Source organism: Scyliorhinus canicula, chromosome 24, assembly GCF_902713615.1.
Source record: "Scyliorhinus canicula chromosome 24, sScyCan1.1, whole genome shotgun sequence".
NCBI classification, from domain to species: Eukaryota; Metazoa; Chordata; class Chondrichthyes; order Carcharhiniformes; family Scyliorhinidae; genus Scyliorhinus; species Scyliorhinus canicula.
In genome coordinates this window covers 12,930,781-12,951,697 of record NC_052169.1, presented here as the reverse complement: position 1 = coordinate 12,951,697, position 20,917 = coordinate 12,930,781, and the positions used below count along the sequence as shown (strand labels likewise).

General features: G+C 44.0%; 1 protein-coding gene across 4 annotated transcripts in view; it reads right to left on the bottom strand.

The window, feature by feature from the left end:
- The window catches only part of LOC119956911 (secretory carrier-associated membrane protein 5-like), an 81,695-nt gene that overhangs the window by 43,877 nt on the left and 16,901 nt on the right, over positions 1–20,917 (bottom strand). For 3 of the 4 annotated variants that reach the window (XM_038784472.1, XM_038784473.1, XM_038784471.1), the window contains 2 exons: positions 19,225–19,287; positions 16,602–16,721 (listed from right to left, as the gene is read on the bottom strand). In XM_038784472.1, coding sequence (XP_038640400.1) covers positions 16,602–16,721; positions 19,225–19,231 — 127 coding nt within the window. In that variant the 5' untranslated portion in view covers positions 19,232–19,287. Of the gene's footprint in view, positions 1–16,601; positions 16,722–19,224; positions 19,288–20,218; positions 20,268–20,917 lie in introns of those variants that run through there. The other variant, XM_038784474.1, reaches the window with a different exon arrangement.

The following is a 20,917-nucleotide window of genomic DNA, read 5'->3' as shown; positions in this document are numbered from 1 at the left end:
TGGGGACTTGTCAGCCTTTAGTTCTAACAATGTTCTCATGTATTCTTTCCCTGGTGACTGTAATGGTTTTATGTTCCTTCCTCCCTTTCATCCCTCGATTTACAATTATTTCTGGAATGTTACGTGTGCCTTTTACAGTGACGACGACATCTGTTCAAGGCATCCCCCTTTTCCTTATTTTCCATCATTAATTCCCCAGACCCTCTCTCGCTCTCCAAAAGACCTACATGCACTTTAGCGATCTTTTCCTTCACAAAATACCTGTAGAATCTCTTCCTATGTTTTCATATTTCTAGTAATCATTCTCTCATACTCTAATTTTTGCCTCATTATCTTTTTGTCATTCTTTGGTGTTTATATATTCTGTCCAACCTTCTGAACTGTGACTAATCTTCCCAGAATTTCTTTGGAATTGACACTAACTTTTAACTTCCTTAGATAGCCACGGATGGCATGTCCTTCCACCAGTCATTCTCTCTCACTGGAATGCATCTTCACAGCTGTGAATTACTTGAGAACACACTGGGTCACGGTTTCTATTTGAAATGACTTGACAATTCAGATATCTAAATTAGATTTTAAGCATGCTGACAACATTAAGATTACAAGTGCCAGGTAGCTAAATAGCAATGTGCATCAACAGCTTATTCGCAACATCGCAACTAGAATGTCATTAAATAGTCCAATGTCCCACACCCCCAGATCTGGCATTAAGAGGATCCTTTCCCGAGTTTTCATTATCAGATATTTCTGTGCAGTAATTGTTCATCTCTCCATAATTTTTTCACCAGCATCATTCTATACAGGTGGTTGTTCAGCCAAACTGTCAGCTCCATACCAGTTTAGAGTTATTCTAACGAGCATCCCTGTGTGATTATGATACGCGCATCAAGCATTTGAAGCTTTCAACATGGGTAACCACCACTGGAAAGGTAAATAACATCTGTGATCGGACGCTGGTATTATCTCACAGAAACACTTAGTGCGAAAGGAGGCCATTTGGCCCATCAAGTCTGCACTGACCCTCCGAAAGAGCACTCGGCTCACTCTCCCATCCTATTCCCATAACCCAAGCTGCACATCTTTGGACACCAAGCGGCAATTTAGCATGGCCAATCTACCTAACCTGCACATTTTTGGACTGTGGGAGGAAACCAGAGCACCTGGAGGAAATGCGTGCAGGCAAGGCTCCACACCGACTGTCACCCAAGGCCGGAATCGAACCGGGTCCCTGGCGCCGTGTGGCAGCAGCGCTAAGCAAAGTGCCGCCCTTACTGAACTCCTGTTGGCCCCTATTTTACGAGAGGAAGTCAAAAACTGCAGAAATTATACTTGAATAACGAAAGGTAAATTTCAGAGATCAGGTGAAAGAACCCCATATAAAACCTTAAGACAAGTCGACTGCATCTGATGAAAAATATATTTCAGAAAATGTTGGAGAAAAATGTATGCCTAAAGTTTTGCACGTTTTATTGCACTAAGCAATACACCCTTCCATCTTTAGGGTAATTTCAAAACTTTTTAATCTGGGGCATTCAAGTTCAACACTGTATTTTTATTTCAAAAGACACGGGGCTGGTTTAGCACAGGGCTAAATAGTTGGCATTTAAAGCAGACAAAGGCAGGCCAGCAGCAAGGTTCAATTCCCATACCAGGCGCCGGAATGTGGCGACTAGGGGCTTTTCACAGTAACTTCATTTGAAGCCTACTTGTGACAATAAGCGATTTTCATTTCATTTTCAACATAGGCAATAAAAAAGCACTGCAGTCTGTGGTAACCTTGTCTGCGAGGTAACATGAAAATTACTCAGCGAGTCCCAGCAACGGAAATTACATCTATAAAATTAAGTGGAGCATCAATACTTCGGGCAGAGGCCAATGACAAGGAATATAACACTTGATGGGATTCAAATCGCTGCATTTCCTCCCATCCCCTCCCTCAAAATATAATTTTGTATACAGCAATTAACCACAGTAACGGAGCTCTGCTGTAAAATGAACACTCAGACACAATTATTTCGGTGCTTCAGCCCACCTCTTGGCCTTCCGATCCAGAGCTAAATAAGTGAGCAGAATCATAGAATGAATAAAAAAGATGCTAAAGAGGATCGACAGGGTAGACATAAAAGAGTGAATATTCCTCCTTGTTGGACATCCTAAAACCAAAGGCCGTGGTTTTAGGCTCAAGGGTGGGCAGATTTAAAACAGAAATGCGGAGGAATTACTTCATTCACAGGGTGGAATTCTCTATCCCAGAGTGCAGGGGATGCCGGAACACTCGAGGGGGCAGATAGACAGATTTTTAATTAGTAGTGAGATGAAGGATTATGGGGAGCAGGCAAGCAGGTGGAGATGAGATCAGCCACGATCATATTGAATGGAGGAGTGGGCTCGAGGGGCTGAATGGCCTATTCCTGCTCCTAGTTCTCATGCTATAGCACACAAGGTCATACCGGCAACATGTCTGTGCCAGCTCACTGCGAACGCAATTTACCACTCCCTGACTTTCGTTCCCCCGTAGCCTTGCAAATCTTTCCCCTCGAGATAATGGCACTGGTCCACTTTTCTTTTTGAAAGTCATGATTTGAATCCGCCTCCATCATTCTCTCAGGCAGCGAGTGTTCACGTTGCACCCAGCTTCAGCCATGTAGAAAGTAGCAGTGATTACTACTGGCAAAGATTAGTGGGAGACTAGAGGACTGGGAAATCTTTAGGGGGCAACAGAAAGCTACTAAAAAAGCTATAAAGAAGAGTAAGAGAGTAAACTTGCTCAGAATATAAAAGCAGATAGTAAGAGTTTCTACAAATATATAAAACAAAAAAAGAGTGCCTAAGGTAAATATTGGTCCTTTAGAGGATGAGAAGGGAGATTTAATAATGGGAGATGAGGAAATGGCTGAGGAACTGAACAGGTTTTTTGGGTCAGGCTTCACAGTGGAAGACACAAATAACATGCCAGTGGCTGATAGAAATGAGGCTATGACAGCTGAGGACCTTGAGGTGATTGTTTTCACTAAGGAGGTAGTGATGGGCAAGCTAATGGGGCTAAAGGTAGACAAGTCTCCTGGCCCTGATGGAATGCATCCCAGAGTGCTAAAAGAGATGGCTAGAGAAATTGCCAAGGCACTAGTGATAATTTACCAAAATTCACTAGACTCTGGGGTGGTCCCGGTGGATTGGAAATTAGCAAACATGACACCACTGTTTAAAAAAGGAGGTAGGCAGAAAGCAGGTAATTATAGGCCAGTGACCTTAACTTCGGTAGTAGGGAAGAAGCTGGAATCTACCATCAAGGAAGAAATAACGAGGCATCTGGATGGAAATTGTCCCATTGGGCAGACACAGCATGGGTTCATAAAGGGCAGGTCGTGCCTAATTTAGTGGAATATTTTGAGGACATCACCAGTGCAGTAGATAACGGGGAGCCAATGGATGTGGTATATCTGGATTTCCAGAAAGCCTTTGACAAGGTGCCACACAAAAGGTTGCTGCATATGATAAAGATGCTTGGCATTAAGGGTAAAGTAGTAGCATGGATAGAGGATTGGTTAATTAATAGAAAGCAAAGAGTGTGGATTAATGGGTGTTTCTCTGGTTGGCAATCAGTAGTTAGTGGTGTCCCTCAGGGATCAGTGTCGGGCCCATAATTGTTCACAATTTACATAGATGATTTGGAGTTGGGGACCAAGGGCAATGTGTCCAAGTTTGCAGACGACACGAAGATGAGTGGTAAAGCAAAATGTGCAGAGGATACTGGAAGTCTGCAGAGGGATTTGGATAGGTTAAGTGAATGGGCAAGGGTCTGGCAGATGGAATACAACGTTGACAAATGTGAGGTTATCCATTTTGGTAGGAATAATAGCAAAAGGGATTATTATTTAAATGACAAAATATTAAAACATGCTGCTGTGCAGAGACACCTGGGTGTGCTAGTGCATGCGTTGCAAAAAGTTGGTTTACAGGTGCAACAGGTGATTACGAAGGCAAATGGAATTTTGTCCTTCATTGCTAGAGGGATGGAGTTTAAGACTAGGGAGGTTATGCTGCAATTGTATAAGGTGTTAGTGAGGCCACACCTGGAGTAGTGTGTTCAGTTTTGGTCTCCTTACCCGAGAAAGGACGTACTGGTGCTGGAGGGTGTGCAGAGGAGATTCACTAGGTTAATCCCAGACCTGAAGGGGTTGGATTACGAAGAGAGGCTGAGTAGACTGGGACTGTGCTCGTTGGAATTTAGGAGGATGAGGGGGTATCTTATAGAATCATATAAAATTATGAAGCGAATAGATAGGATAGATGTGGGAGGTTGTTTCCACTGGAGGGTGAAAGCAGAACTAGGGGGCATAGCCTCAAAATAAGGGGAAGTAGATTTAGGACTGAGTTTAGGAGGAACTTCTTCACCCAAAGGGTTGAGAATCTATGGAATTCCATGCCCAGTGAAGCAGTTGAGGCTCCTTCATTAAATGTTCTTAAGATAAAGATAGATTGTTGAAGAATAAAAGGATTAAGGGTTATGGTGTTCGGGCCGGAAAGTGGAGCTGAGTCCACAACAGATCAGCCATGATCTCACTGAATGGCGGAGCAGGCTCGAGGGGCCAAATGGCCTACTCCTAATTCTTATGTTCTTACTACAGAGAACAGCTCCTGCCCATCAAAGTAAGCTAGGAAAAGCAAGACAGTCAAAAAGAACATTAACCTTTCTTTTTTGGGGGTGGGGGGGGGGGGGGGGGGGGTGATTCAGTCTTGGCTCAGTGGCAGCATTCCCGCCTCAGAGCTAGACGTTGAGAGCTCAGATTCCACTTCAGAGACTTAAGCATGTTACTCAGCGCGACAGGCGAGTGCAGTCTGAGGGAGTGCAGCAATGTCAGAGGAATTCTCTTCAGTTCGGCTATCTACTCTCTCCAGTGGATACAAAAAATTCAAAAAGAGCAAGGCTGTTTTCCTGATGCCCTGGCCAATATTTATCCCTTAAATAAAATCGTTTAAACTGGATTATTTGGAAATTTGTCTCAATACTGCCTGTGGGGCTTTGCTATGCACAAACTGGCTACCACATTACCCTAATGATTATGCATTGCAAATATTACGTTAGCTGGGGTCAATGTAAAGATAATAATTTTACGCCATAATATTATGTAGTGCAGTACATGTCCTGGAGCATAAAGCACATTTAAGAGTACTGAAAATGTGCACTGAAACACTGAACTCCAAGAGGGCATGTATATAAGAACACAAAATATTACAGACTCTATATAATCTTTCATAGAAATTCATGGATTCAGTAGTCAAAGGGTTGGGTTTATTTTCTACACAACTCTGGATCTGCACCAAATTCTGAAATCGTTTAAGTAGATATTTGGAGAGATTAACATTTTGCACTCAGGCTTTGATCAAATAGGATATCCTTTCCTTAAATTTTCATAACACCGAACGGGTATTATAAGTGAGGATAACTAGTGTATTTAAGGATACATTATTTGCAGCTAATAATGCAAGATTCTTCACGTAGAAAAAAAAACGCAACACCATTTCATTAACGGTTTTGAAAAATTTGAAACAACAGCAATTTATTAGTGCAACAGCCAAGATCTCTGCAGTTTGCAGGGCTGGAGTCAAAATGGAGACAAACGGTCTGAAGTCGGAGAGGACAAATGGGCCCAGAAGCCAGCAATGTCAACAAAAGATTGCAGCACTTGTAGGCTGGCATCTGTTAAAAAGCCTTACGGATGATCAAGTAAACAGCACCATCCAGCTGCAGACACGAAGTGTTGCAGTAGCACAAGCTGCTGCATTATCCCACTCTTTCACAGGACTGTTTTGCCATCAGGAACACTGGAATGCTGATGTGCAAGGCTAATTCAACGCTGCGCTAATATCGCAGTGAATGGATTGGAATTTCAGACTGGTGAAATGTTCCAAATGTTTCCAGGTAGTTTCTGAATCATGTGGGTGAACAAAGAACAACTAGAACAAAGAGCAATGCAGCACAGGAACAAGCCCTTTTTAAAAATAAATTTAGAGTACCCAATTATTTTTTCCAATTCAGGGGCAATTTAGAGTCGCCAATCTACCTACCCTGCACATCTTTGGGTTGTGGGGGTGAAACCCACGCAGACACGGGGAGAATGTGCAAACTCCACACGGACAGTGACCCGGGGCCGGGATTCGAACCCGGGTCCTCAGCGCCGTAAGCAGCAATGCTAACCACTGTGCCACCATGCTGCCCCAGGAACAAGCCCTTTGGCCCTCCAAGCCTGCGCCAATCAGGAGTCCTATCTCGACCAACTGCCTGTACCCTTCTATACCGTCTGTTCATGTGCCTATCCAGATAAGTCTTAAAGGTCGCTAACATATCTGCCTCAACCACCTCACTTGGCAGTACATTCCAGGCCACCACCACCCTCTAAATCTTCCCCCGCACATCTCTACTGAACCTTTCCCCCCTCACCTTGAACTTGTGCCCCCTTGTAATTGTTATTGCCACCCTGAGAAAAAACCTTCAACTGCTCACCCTCTCTATACCCCTAACAATTTTATAAACTTCTATGAGGTCTCAGTTTATTCAATCTCTCCTCATAGCTAATACCCTCCATACCAGGCAACATCCTGCTAAACCTTCACGTCTTTCTGGTAGGGCAGTGACCAGAATTGGACATAGTATTTCAAATGTGGTCGAACCAACATTCTTTATAATTGTAACATAATTTTTGAGCTTTTATACTCAATACCCCGTCCTATGAAGGCCAGCATGCCATATGATTTCTTTACCAATATTTCCACCTGTGCTGCCACTTTTAAGGATCTGTGGGCCTGCATGCCCAGCTCTCTGTCTGTATGCTCCTGCCATTTATTTCATAGCTCCCACCCGAATTGAATCTACCAAAATGCATCACCTCGCATTTGTCTGGGCTAAATTCCATCTGCCATTTCTCTGCCCAATTCTGCAGCCTATCTTTATCCTGTTGTATTCTCTGACAATCTCCATCACTATCCGCAACTAAGATCTGCAATCTTAGTATCATCCGCAAACTTGCTAATCAGACCCGCCATGTTTTCTTTCAAGTAATTTGCAAATATTACAAAGAGCATTACTGGTGCAAAGAGAAAGGGTGAGGTTCCCTTGTCTTCTGCCACCTTAACCGATTATCTGGCTCCGAGTCAATTGCTAGGACCCGTGCAACAGACAGGCATACAAATTAGGAGTAGGCCACTCGGCCCCTTGAGTCTGCTCTGCCATTGAATAAGATAATGGCTGATCTGACTGTAACCTCAGCTTCAAATTTCCGCCTGCTCCCTAAAACCTTTCACCCCCTTGCTGATCAAGAAGCCATCGACCCTGCCTTTAAAATATTCAAAGACCCTGGGCGCAATTCCCCCCCCCCCCCCCACGCCGGGTGGGAGAATCGTGGGGACGCCGGGCGAGTCCTGCCACGCCGCTCTGGCACCGCACGAGATTCTCAACCACCCCCCCCCCCCCCCCCCCAAAACCGGCACGGCAAGATTTACGGCTGGCCGCTTGGCGAATCGCCGCTCGCCGTTTGTAACGGGCGAGCGGCGATTCTCCGGCCCGAATGGGCCGAGTGGCCTGCCCAATACAACATGTTCCAGCTAGCGCCGACCACACCTGGTCGCTGCCTGTGTGAACAACGCGGGAACGGCCTGTGGTGTGGGGGGGGCTCAAAAGGGGTCTGGCCCGCGATCGGTGCCCACCGATCGGCTGGCCAGCCTCTCTGAAGGACGCACTCCTTTCCTCCGCCGCCCCGCAAAATCACTCCGACATTTCTTGCAGGGCGCTCGCGGGGAGGACGGCAAACGCGCCGGTCAACCTGCGCATGCGCAATGACGCGGCGCCGCTCCTAGCCCCCCGGGGGTGGGAGAATAGGGGGCGAGGAGCGGCCTCCGACGCAGGTGTGAAACACTCCGGTTTTCACTCCGGCGTCGGCACTTAAGTCTCCCGTTGGGAGAATCCCGCCCTCTATTTCCAGTCTTGGAGGAAGTTTTCCAAAGACTCCTGACCCTCAGAAAAATTAAATTAGTCTCATCTGTCTTAAATGGACGATCCCTTATTCTTAATAGAGTGACTGAAATTAAATGAAAAAATGAAAATCGCTTATTGTCACGAGTAGGCTTCAATGAAGTTATTGTGAAAAGCCCCTAGTCGCCACATTCCGGCGCCTGTCTGGGGAGGCTGGTACGGGAATCGAACCGTGCTGCTGGCCTGCTTGAAAAGCCAGTAATTTAGCCCAGTGAGCTAAACCAGCCTGTTTTCGATTCTCCCACAAAATATCCTCTTCACATACATCTTGTCAGGACCCCTCAGGATTTTTTATTTTTCAATCAAGTCACCTCTTACTCTTCTAAGCTCCAGCCAATACAAGCCTAGCCTAACATTTCCTCATCAGACAACCCACCAATTCCAGGAATTAGTCTAGTAAAGTTTCTCTGAACTGCTTCCAATGCATGTAAATCCATCCTTAAATAAGGCGACATATACTGTATACAGTACTCCAGATGTGGTCTCACCAATGCCCTATATAGCGGAAGCATAACTTCCTACTTTTGTAATCAATTCCCCTCGCAATAGACAATGACATTCTTTCAGATTTTCTAATTGCTTGCTGTAGTTGCGTACTACCCTTGTACAAATCATGCACTAGGACACCCAGATCCCTCTGCATCTCAGAGCTCTGCAATCTCTCAGCATTAGATAATAGGCTTTTTTATTATTTTTCCTGCTAAAGTGAATCATTTCACATTTATCCAGATTATACTCCATTTGCCCACTTACTTAAGCTATCTATATCCCTTTTCAGCTTCCGGATGTCCTCTTCACATCTTACTGTCCCCAACTACCGCCATCAGCACATTTAGCTTTGATACCTTCAGCCCCTACATCCAAGTCACGTATTTAAATTGTACAAAGTTGAGGCCCAGGCTCGGATTACTGTGGCACACCACTCAGTGCGTGACAGAAAAATGCCCCTTTATGCATACTTCCCTCTATTGCCTATAGAGAAATACAGCACAGAACAGGCCCTTCGGCCCACGATGTTGTGCCGAACTTTTGTCCTAGGTTAATCATAGAATTTTGGACACCAAGGGCAATTTTTCATGGCCAATCCACCCAACCTGCACATCTTTGGACTGTGGGAGGAAACCGGAGTACCCGGAGGAAACCCACGCACACACGGGGAGGATGTGCAGACTCCACACAGCATATTAGCTAGCTAATGCCCTATCCATGCCAATATCTTACCCCAACACCATAAGCTTTTATTTTTGCAATAATCTTTTGATGTGGCACCTTATCCTCCTGGAAATTTAAGTATAGCACATCCACCAGTTCCCATTCATCCAAAGTATATCTTACTTCCTCAAAGTACTCCAACAACTTGGTTAAACATAATTATCCTTTCACAAAGCTGTGTTGACTCTGTCTGATTACCTTGAATTTTTCCAAGTGCCCCTGCTGTAACGTCCTTAATTATAGCTTCTAACATTTTTTCTAAATATTATGCCCGTAGTTCCCTACTTTGTCTCTCGCCCTTTTTGAATGAAGGAATTACATTTGCTTTTTCCCACAATCTAATGCATTTTCCCTGCATCCCAAGAATTTTGGAAAATTAAAACCAACGCATCAGGCATCAAATATCTCCCATGCTACTTCTTTAAGACCATAGGATGAAGTACACCGGACCCAGGAACCTGTCTGCCCACAACTTCAACAATTTGCTCAGTACCATTTTCCTGGTGATCTTCCGGAGTTCCTCCCTCCTTCAATTTCCTGATTTACTGTTACATCTGGGTTATTGTCTGTATCCTCTTAGTGGAGACTGGGGGAAAATACCTGTGATTCATCTGCCATCTTCCATTATTAATTCCTCAGGCTCACTTTATAGGAACAATGTTCACTTGGTTAACTTATTTTTAAAATATCTACAGATCTCTTACGAGTGGTGTTTATATTTCTAGCTAACTTTCTATTGTACGCTCATTCTTCCTTTGATCTTTGCCACTCTTCGCTGTTTTTAAATTCTATCCAAACTTCTGACCTGCCACCAATCTTTGCACAACAAGTTTGATACTATCCTTTGGTCCTCGCCCTGGAGTTTCTCTTTCTCATTAGAATGTATCTATTCTGTGCATTCTAAAGCATATGTCTGCCACTGAACTAGCCCTTGACCTTAACTGCCAGTTCATCTTAGCTAGCTCTGTTTTCATGCCCTCATAATTGCCCTTATTCAGGTTTAAAATACTGGTCTTGGACACTTCTCTTCGTCAAACCGAATATAAAATTCAATCACATTATGATTGTTACTACCTAGGGCGCCTTCGCCGCGATGTCATCATTTAATTATTTCTTATTGCAGAATACCAGGTCAAGTAGAGCCTGCTCCGTGGTTGGCATCAGAATATGCAGGTAAGAAACTACCCAGAAAACATTCTGTGAGCTCCTTTGCTATCTGAGTATTTCCAGTCTGTACGTAGATTAAAACCCCCATGATTATCGCCATACTCGGACAAGCTCCTATTATTTCCTCTTTTATGCTCTGTCCAACCATATGGTTACAGTCAGCGGCCCTGCACAACACTCCTGCAAGTGACCTCTTACCGTATATCATTTTGCATCTCTACCCAAAGCGCTTCTACACCCTGGTTTCCTGAACTTGGGTCCCTCCTCTCCATTGTGCCAATGCCACCCTTACTCTTTTCTTCACTTCCTGTCCTTCTCAAACTTCATGTAACCTTCAATACTCAGATCCCAATCTATGTCATCCTGCAGTCAAATCACTGTAATGGCTGTCAGATTGGAAGTATTTATTTCTATCTATGCTATCAGTTCATCTATTTTGTTTTGAAAGCTATGTGCATAGTTCTGTCCTTGTATTATTTTTGTAACCTCTAGCATTCTCTGATGTACTCTAAGATTTGCACGCATGGTCTCTGGCTGTCACGGTCTGTTTTTCATTTCCCATGTTAATACCTTTCCTCTTGCTTTGCCGCTACACTTTGATGGAACACCATTTGCCAAATTTGATACCTTGCCCCCACTATTTATTTGAATGCCTTCTCTTCTTACCTAGTTCTACAGCTTGCTACAACACCAATCCAAGCATGGTTCAGGTACAGACCATCCTACTTTCCCCAATACTGGTGCCAGTGCCTCATGGACCACAACCTACCTCTTGCCTTGTAGACTAGAACCTACCTCTTCCACGCATTCCTTGCTCTAAATTTTCATGTACCTAATGCTAATTTGCACGTGGTACAGGTAATAGTCCAGAGGTTATTACCTTGGAGGTGATGTTTTTTAGTTTAGTGCCTAGCTACTCACTCATACTGGCTCTGCAGAACCAGTATCCTCGTTCTACCTATGTTGTTGGTACCTACGCAGATGGCGGCGACTGGATCCTCCGGAACCCACTGCAAGTGGGCGGCGCGGTAACAATGGTTAGCACTGCTGCTTCACAGCGCCAGGGACCTGGGTTCGATTCCTGGCTTGGTCACTGAGAGTTTGTACGTTCTCCCCATGTCTGCTCCGGTATCCACCCAAAGATATGCAGGTTAGGTGGATTGGCCATGCTAAAATACCCCCAAGTATCCAAAAAGGTTAGGTGGGGTTACTGGATAGGATGGAGGTGTAGGCTTAAGTAGGGTGCTCTTTCCAAGGTCCGGTGCAGACCCAATGGGCCGAATGACTCCTCTGCACTGTAAATTCTATGATTCTAAGTTCCGCTCTGTCTGAAATCTGGCACCGGGCAGACAAAATGCCTCCTGGACTCTCGCTTTTTGCTGCAGACAACTGTGCCTATTCCCCTCACTATACAGTTTTCTATTACCACAACATTCCTTTTTGCTCCTCCAACTTGAATGGTTTCCTGTGCCACGCTCAGTCAGCTCATGCAGTCCCTCAGTTCATCCAAACACGCTGAGAGAACCTATTGGACAATTCCAAAGGCTGAGGTTCATGCACTCCAGACCTCCGGGTCCCTTCACCTACCTCACTTGTGGTCATACTCCCTGCTGCCGGACCACTGACCAAATCAAAAGACAAAATACTAAGGAACGTGACTGCCTCCTGACGCAAAGCACCCAAGTTTCCTGGCTTGGGTCACTGTCTGTGCGAGTCTGCATGTTCCCCCAGTGTGCGCATGGGTTTCCTCTGGGTGCTCCGGTTTCCTCCCACAGTCCAAAGATCTGCAGGTTATGTGGATTGGCCATGCTAAATTACCCTCGTGTCCAAAATTGCCCTTCGTGTTGGGTGGGGTTACTGAGTTATGGGGATAGGGTGGAGGTGTGGACCTTGGGTAGGCTGCTCTTTCCAAGAGCCGATGCAGACCCGATGGGCCGAATGGCTTCCTTCTGCACTGTAAATTCTATAATTCTATAAGTAACTTTTCCACCTCTCTGATGTGCCACAATGTCTGCAGCTCCACCTGCCACTGTCTCTGAGCCAAAGTTCCTCAAGCTGCAAATTCTCGCTGCAGAAGTGTTTGCCCTGGATCATGATGGCATCCAAGAGCTCTCTCATGCTGTAGCCTGCAGATGTGACACATCACCTGCCTCGCCATCCCTAATGTGTTTCAATTAACTACTTAATTATGCTATTCAATTATTCATTTTCCTTTTATCATCAAAATGTTATTAAACTTAGCACCAGTTTCTGTACTAATTTAAACCTTCGGAATGGATTGGATCTTAACCACTTACCAAACAGCGAGTTTGTTCTGCTGGGCTAGAGCAGCAGCAAATTCCTACAGGGTGAAAATTTTATGAAAGGAGCACCCCTGCCTCACCTAACTCTCCCATCGACCAAACCCCCAAGTATGCACAGTTCCAAACTCGTGGGTCATTCGGCCCATCGAGTCAATTCTATTGGGTAAAATGATGTCCAGTTAGCCAACTTTGCTTCACACCAGTCCAAAAATACCAAAGTACCTGACCTAAAACAAAATCGACCAATCTCCGTATTGAAACTTTCAATTCACCCCCAGCGTCTGCAGATTTTTGGAGAAGAGAATTCTAAATTTCCATTGCCTTTGTGTGAAAAAGTGCTTCCTGATTTCACTGCTCTACAGCCTCCCATTCTTAATCATTATCCCAACTCAGGAAATTGTTTCTCTCTATTAATCCCGCTTCACATTTTGAACACCCGGATTAGATCGCTTCTCAATTTTCGAAATTCAAAAGCAATACACATTAAATTTATGCCAGCCTGCTTCACCATTTGAGACCTGGTACCCTTCTGGTGATGTGCAATGAACTGGCCCAAAGGCCAATATGTACCTTTTGAGGAGCAGGACCCAGAACTGCCTGTGGGGGTCGATGAGCTCAGTTGGCTGGTGGCGGGTTTGCCATGCGGATCGACGCCGACAGCGCATGTTCAGTTCCCGTACCGTCTGAAGTTACTCATGACCCTTGGGTTAAATCACCACCAGTCAGCTCCGTCTCTCTCTGCGGAGAGAGCAGCCTATGCGTCCTCTGGGACTGTGACGACTTTCACCCAGAATTGACTGCAGCATTCCAGAATGGGTCAGACTAAGACACGGCACAGCAGAAACAATTTATTCTAATTGTATTCTATCACCATCCCCCCCTTTCAGATTAAATCCCATTAACCTTTTGGTAAATATAGTGGGCTGATACAAAACACTGGTTTAGCTCACTGAGCGAAATCGCTGGCTTTTAAAGCAGACCAAGCAGGCCAGCAGCATGGTTCGATTCCCGTACCAGCCTCCCCGGACAGGCGCCGGAATGTGGCGACTAGGGGATTTTCACAGTAACTTCATTGAAGCCTACTGGTGACAATAAGCGATTTTCATTTTTTCATTTCATTTCAACACCAAGTTTTGTGACTGACAGAAAGGCACAAGTGAAAGTCAAGCCGCATTCATCTCTCAAGCTTTAGAATACAGTGTGCTTCACCCCGATCTCTCTAGTGTTGCTATACACTATTCTGTATACTTTGTGTAAGTATCTGTTTGCTCTAACTTTGCTGCTCAAAGTATAACTGAAATGGCTACTCCTTAAAAGCATTAAAGAAGCAATCTTGAGAGACAAGCTGAAGAAAACTATTGAGCAAACTCAATTAAACAATTTGAGTTCCACTGTTGAAATTAACATGCAAGGACCCAAAAGAAGCAACTGTCCAGCTTGGGAGGACTTTTCAATAAATGAATTGGGTACCTATCCAGTACTCAGTCAAGCTCCAGACCTCCTGAAGAATGAATTATCAAAAAGATTCTGTCCTCGGCTGAGGGACGAAGCCAGCAAGAAAAGAAAGCGGCCACTTGTAATTAAATTAGTGCCCCCGATTCCTTTTCTGAATGTTATGGACAGTTGAACTACACTGGGTTAAACTAATTTGGAAAGAGGCCTACACGTCAAGAAAGAAAACCTTAATCCGTGTTACTGAGAGATTCTCTGTATATTATCTCATCTCGCAACTGGGCCTACCAAGCAGTTTTTAAATCAAATGAGCATTTCACAGGCAAAATGAAAAAAGGGAAAATTCCTCCTTGAACAATTGCTCAAAACGAATACAGACCTTGCTCCATGCCAGTTTAATAAATCTGTTTTGATGAGCGTGTCAGAGATTGCTCACAACCGACCATTTGGGAGCAGCAGCACGAACCACAAGGCACACAAAAGCATAAGGTTGTTGTATAACTGGACAGAAATTGGTAATTATTTCTGAAAGGATGAGAGAAGGTAAGCAGTCAGAAAACCCCCTTTCATCTTGACTGATTAAACTGATCAAGAAGTTTGGGTTTCCAGCCTTTAAAAATCAAAATCACCCTAATGTAGCTGTTGTAAGGCTAAATAACAAATTAGAGAACTGGTATTGGGCTCACAGCATTTGAGAGATTGTTAGAGTGCGAAGGTTCACAAAATCGGAGCTCCAAATTTTTCAGGTCAGAAGCAGAGAACTGCTCCCTCTGCAACACTTAAAACAAACCTGGACCTTATAATTAAACCACGTGGAATTTCCAGCTGTGGCATTTAGAGGAAGATGGTAGCACAGTGGTAATGTTTGGTAGATATTACTATTGAACTAGTAATCCAGAGGCCCAGGCGAATGCTCAGGCTTAAATCCCATTAAGGCACTTGATGGAATTTGAATTCAATCAATAAATCTGGGCGATAAAGCTAGTTCCCGTAACAGTGACCAGGAAACTATCAATTGATGTAACAACCCGTCTGGTTCATTAATGTCCTTTAGGAAGGGAAATATGCCATCTTTATTTGGTCTGGCCTACACAGGACTCCAGATCCACAGCAATGTGGTTGACTCTTAATTGCCCTGTGAAATGGCCCACCCAGCAAGTCACTCAGTTCAAGGGCAATTAGGGATGGGAAACAAATGCTGGCCTTGCCAGCAAGAACCATGTGGCCACCTAAAATGGCCACCCGCAGAGATCGATGGGAAATTTGGCCAAAGCCGGAACACAGACAGGCTGCAGCCTGCAAATATACAAAGGCTGCAGCTCAGACTTACGCAGGAACTGACACAGGAAAAAGGCTATTAAAGGGCCATCCCAGGACAATGGAATGCAGGTAAGTGGCAGACTCGGTGGCACCTGCTTTCCTTATTTGGGGAGACCTACGTGCCTCAGACACCAATGGCCTTGGCCGTACTGGACCCGCCCAGCCATCAAGGTATCCGCCCTCAATTGGTTGGGATCAATCAGGGTGATCGAGCCCTGATCGATTCATTGGACATTCACCTGGAACCGCCCAAAAACATGTGAAACTCCCAAAAGGATAAAAAGGTGCTGCGCAGCCCATGATTTGTTCTCATCGACTGCAGCTTTCGATAGCCAACAACAACGGTGAATCCTTCACCAGCCAAGAGGAAGACCAACCACACCATCTACAGAGGGAGCAGAGCAGAGGGCACAGACGGCCAGCAACAGACACCCAAACTGTCAGACTACAAGATTACAGATTAGGCTATATCTGCTCTGTACTTGCCAATCACCTGGAAGTTAAGGTCTTTCTAGTGTATTAGTTTACATGTGTCTGTAATTGATTAACTTTAACTTTGTGTGTAGACTATTATTGTATTAAGCAACTTACAGTCATTTGTCCATCATATACGGGTTAAATACATGCTGTGGTTTAGAAGGTACAACACCCACATGGAAGAATATTTTTAAAAACCATGCTTGCTCTGATCAAGGAAGTAAAAACTGCTTGCACGTCAATTCCTGAATCTTTAGAGATTTGGATTCCCTGCAGAGGCCGGAATTGTATCTGGATTTCAGAGGTCAAACGATGGTGTTCTACAATCCACTGTGCCACCTAGTCTCCTTAGCTGAAGACACAACTATATATGTTTTAAATCAGTGTAGAAGTCAGTTTGCAAGGAGGGAAAAATGATATAGTTTAACTGGTTAAACCAACTTGCACGGATTCAATATAGTTATTGAATAGATATTTGATACCTTGAAATATAGACATAAATGGTAATTTCACGGCATTTGTCCTTGTGAAAATAAAGGGAATGTAACAATGTTTGGAAGGTTAGAGGTATGTTACAAGGGTCCACAACACATCTAGGGTGCATTCACAATCACTTATGATACAGCTGCCATACTCACGCATCCAAAGGTAGTAAATGCGTTTTGCCAGTACTTTATGGGGTTCTGGAATTTCATTAAAATCCTGGTAAAAGCATGGCCTCAATGGAATGAACTTTGGGAGCGGTGGAAAATTGTTTTCTAGAAAACAAAATACATAAAAACATTCTGTAGATCATTGCAAACATTATGTAAGATTTAAAGTAAATCAAATATTTGCTGTTTATTAATACTGGCGTATCTTAGGGGCCATGAGCAAGTCAGAGGATATGCTGTTTTATATTAGGTCTACATTGTGACAGCCACTGACCCACCTACTCAGAGTCTCCCCTCCTCTTCTTTTATCCTACCATGCCCCAAGCAAGGGTTTCTCCTCCTGAATCCCTTCAGAAAAAGAATGTCTCCCTCCACAGGACCTCCAACCACACTCCCAGAATAATGGGGTTCCATTTCCCCCTCTGTTCTGTCCCCTCCTCACGCAACAGGGTTTATTTCCTTCTTCCCCAGCCCTCCTTCCAACCATATCCTCAATACTTCCAACTTAGGAAATGGTGTGGACCAGAGCATATTCTAACAGGTTGAAAGCATTCTCTCTCCTCTGTCAATTGTTTGCCATAGGGTCCCTCCTCCTCGCACCCTATAGGAGAGAAGATAACCCTGTACACTCACTCTCAACAAAAAAAAAAGTCTCCTTCCCCATTCAACTGTCTGGCACCTCATTGATGTATTTCCCCTTGCAGCCAAGGCTGCGGAGAATCAGCATTGGATCGTCAGGACATTTTGGCCCATTAGAAATAAGGCATAACATTTGATGTCAAGACAAACAAATTTGTTCAATGTTCAGTAAAAACAATGAAACAGTCGTTCCCCCCAGTCCCCAACATCTTTAGGTCAGCACTTAGTTCTCCAGCTGACATACAAATTGGGAGGCCATTTATTGGGGGCATACCCCTGCACATCTGCGTCTATCAGTCATTGTTAGCTCTCAAACCTGGCCCTCACCACTGACCTCCGTCACTTGTACTTCTGTAAACTTTGGAGCAGCTATACTCTTGAGTCAAAACATGTTGAGAGGTCCATAAGTTGTGTTACAGAAGATGCTAAAAAAGGTGATGAGAGATGGAGGTGTTGCAGGCAGATTGCCATTTTCTCATTTATTGCATTATTCTTAAGTGTGGAACAAGCATAATGGATGCTTCCCAAAATTTATTTTTGATGGAATAGAATTGAAATCCTTTTGGTGGTATGTGAAAAAGGGAGAAAACAAACTGGGAAAACAATAATTGCCAATAGATAGCCCTTCAAGCAATACAAGCACATTGCAGTTAAAGGTTGTAACATTTTAAACATACGTTTTTAAAAACACAATAGCCTCAATGCACAGCAGATAATTATTTGTAACATGTATAAATTTCTTTAAGGAGACCAAAGATAAAACGTAAACATTACCATAGTCCTAGAGGACAATAAGTTTGCTCGCCCCTTTGGGAGAGAGCAGGCTGGTGGTGATTTAACCAGAGGGTCATCACACTTCAGGCGAGGAGCAAGGTTGAAAAAGTTTGCTTTCATGGATAACCTCAGAAGGAGCAGTGCTCCGAAAGCTTGTGATTTGAAACAAACCTGTTGGACTTTAACCTGGTGTTGGAAGACTTCTTACTGTGCTCAGCCTGCATGGGAATAGATCCAGTTGGCGTCGCTCTGCATCGTGAACCATTCGTCCAGCCAACTGAGCTAACCCACTCCTGGACTGGAAGATAAATGCTGACGGGAGAGGCCATACTCAGTTCAGCCCTCCCAAGACCTGAAGGTCACTCACTGCTGCAACCAATTGGATCTTAAAATGTTATTCGTTGATCATGGCTTTTGGCGGACTTTAATGTTAGCCGATATAGCTGAAGGACTTCAGTCGCACAATGGACAGATTTGAGTGACTCACTTCCACTCCAGTAATGTGGAGATCGTTTAAAGTGCTTACTCTGCTTTTTATTATCTTCTGCAAATCAGGCAAGCTTGAAACCAGCTCTAGTCTGGACAGTCAGCCGAATGTTGGTTTGTGGAGGGTGAGGTGCAGAGATGAACAAGTCTGATCAAGATGTTCAGAGTTTCAGGTATCTGGGACTGGCGACAAACAGCGCCACTGGAAATCTAGTCACCATTACAAAAAAGAATTAACTGCTGAGGCAAGTTGAAGAAAATGAGCTAAAAATAGTCAGTTTTAGAATTCCTACACTGCAGGAGGAGGTCATTCGGCCCAGCAAGTCCGCAGAGCCCCTCTGAAAGAGCGCTCTACCTAGGCCCACTCCCCTGCCTCGTCATGACACTCTGGGGCAACTTGGCATGGCCAATCCATCTAACCTGCACATCTTTGGACTGTAGGAGGAAACCGGAGCACCCGGAGGAAATCCACGCAGACACGGGGAGAACGTGCAAACTCCTCACAGTCACCCAAGGCCAGAATCAAACCAAGGTCCCTGGCACTAAGAGGCAGCAGTGCTGATCACCGTGCATGTGATCCGAAATATCCTAAGTGAGGTCCTATGGTGATGTGGAGCCATGGGTCCTTTATGCTTTCAAAACAATGCTGAGCAGAAACTCCGTAATAGAAGCTACATATTGCGTCGAACATGTAGAATTACATCCCTACCTGCCATTTTTAAGATGGTGTTTGCTGCGTTTCTGGTGTTTCAAATGAACTGCACGCTCTAACCTGGAAAACAGAAATAATTTTTTTTAAAAACAGGCTTTTGAATATGGAGGAGTGCATGTCAGAATTCCAGCTGCTGTACAAAATTAAATTATACATCTTTAACAGCTCACATTTGTTAAACTAACATTCCCACTTAAACTTCAGTAATTTTACAATTGCCTACTCCCAAATTACAGTCACAGAACAGGTCAGATTATTCTTATCCAGGTGAATCTCACTTGCACTGACCGGCTGGGTTGAATAGTCTGCTTCTCATGTTCTATGCAATATGGGAACAGGATATTTGGCCCAACCAGTTGAGTTATCTTCGGTCTAAGCCAATAGTCTTAAACAGTATTTTATAGCATGGAAAGTGGCCCTTCAGCCCATCGCCTCCCTGCCGACCAAACACCAAACTATTCTAATCCCATTTTCCAGCACTTGATCCATAGCTTTGTATGCAATGGCATTTCAAGTACTCATCTAAATACTTCTTTAAAGTTGTGAGGGTTTCTACCTCTCCCACCTTTTCATGCAGAGAGTTCCGGATTCTCACCACCTTCTGGGTGAAAAGGTTTCCCCCCTCACATCTCCTCCAAATCTCCTGCCTTAAATCCATGCCCCCTGGTTATTGACCCCTCCACTAAAAGGAGAAAAGTACCTTCCTATCCACATCTAGCTATCCTGTTCTTGTGCCACTTACTTAGCAATCTTCTTCAGTCTTATAGCACCTCCTAAATACCCCAAAACCCAATTCAGGGGTCCTGCACATCTCCAGTTCCTTTCAGCTCACTTCTGGCTGCAATGCCACCTCAGTCCCGCTCCCTCCCTAAACCTCTCTGCCTGCATTCAGATTTCTTACTCTTCTGGCTTCTCCCACTTCCAAATAATTATTTTCCAATGTTAATTATCATTAATACAAAAAACAAATTAATCTGGTTAGTTTCAACACCTTTGAATTGTGATCATCTGCGTTCAAGTGGAAAGACTTTCTGCTGAGGTGTCATAATTAAATGTATCACGATTATCCAGCTTAGTGGATTACAGGGGTTGAGGCAAAGCAAGCTAACCTACCACGAGTCTGCAACAATGGCCTAAATAAAAATATTTTATAACCGAACATCAAGTACACCACCAGGTGAAACTTTTATCTGTTTAAAAAAAAATTATGATAAATTTGATTATGCAAATACAAGGTTCTATTCAGGATTTATCCTGGAGTATTTCCTTAGAAAACTAGCGTGCAATGCACAAAGTAAAAATTGGTTTGCATTTGTTTACAACAAATCCTCATTTCACATATGCAAAGATAACATTAGGACGAACTGCAACATGCAGGGACAAGCATGGTGCATTATGACTGATCCCTCTATTAAAATAACTTCCATTTTGAAAGTAACCTTCCTGTCACAAAACAGAGAGCCATGAACACTGGACTAGAAAGAGAGCAGTCAAGGGAGTTTGATTAAAAGTTCACAGCTCTAGACACAAGTTTCAGGAAGCTTTTGAAGGTAAATATGCAGGCGGAGGGCACAAAGATTTAGGAAAATAATTCAAAAGTCTATTTGCATGGTGGCTAAGTGGAGGATAATAAAAAATGACTCTCTCCAGTGTCTCATTTGATTGATGGTATGGAGACAACTCAAATGAC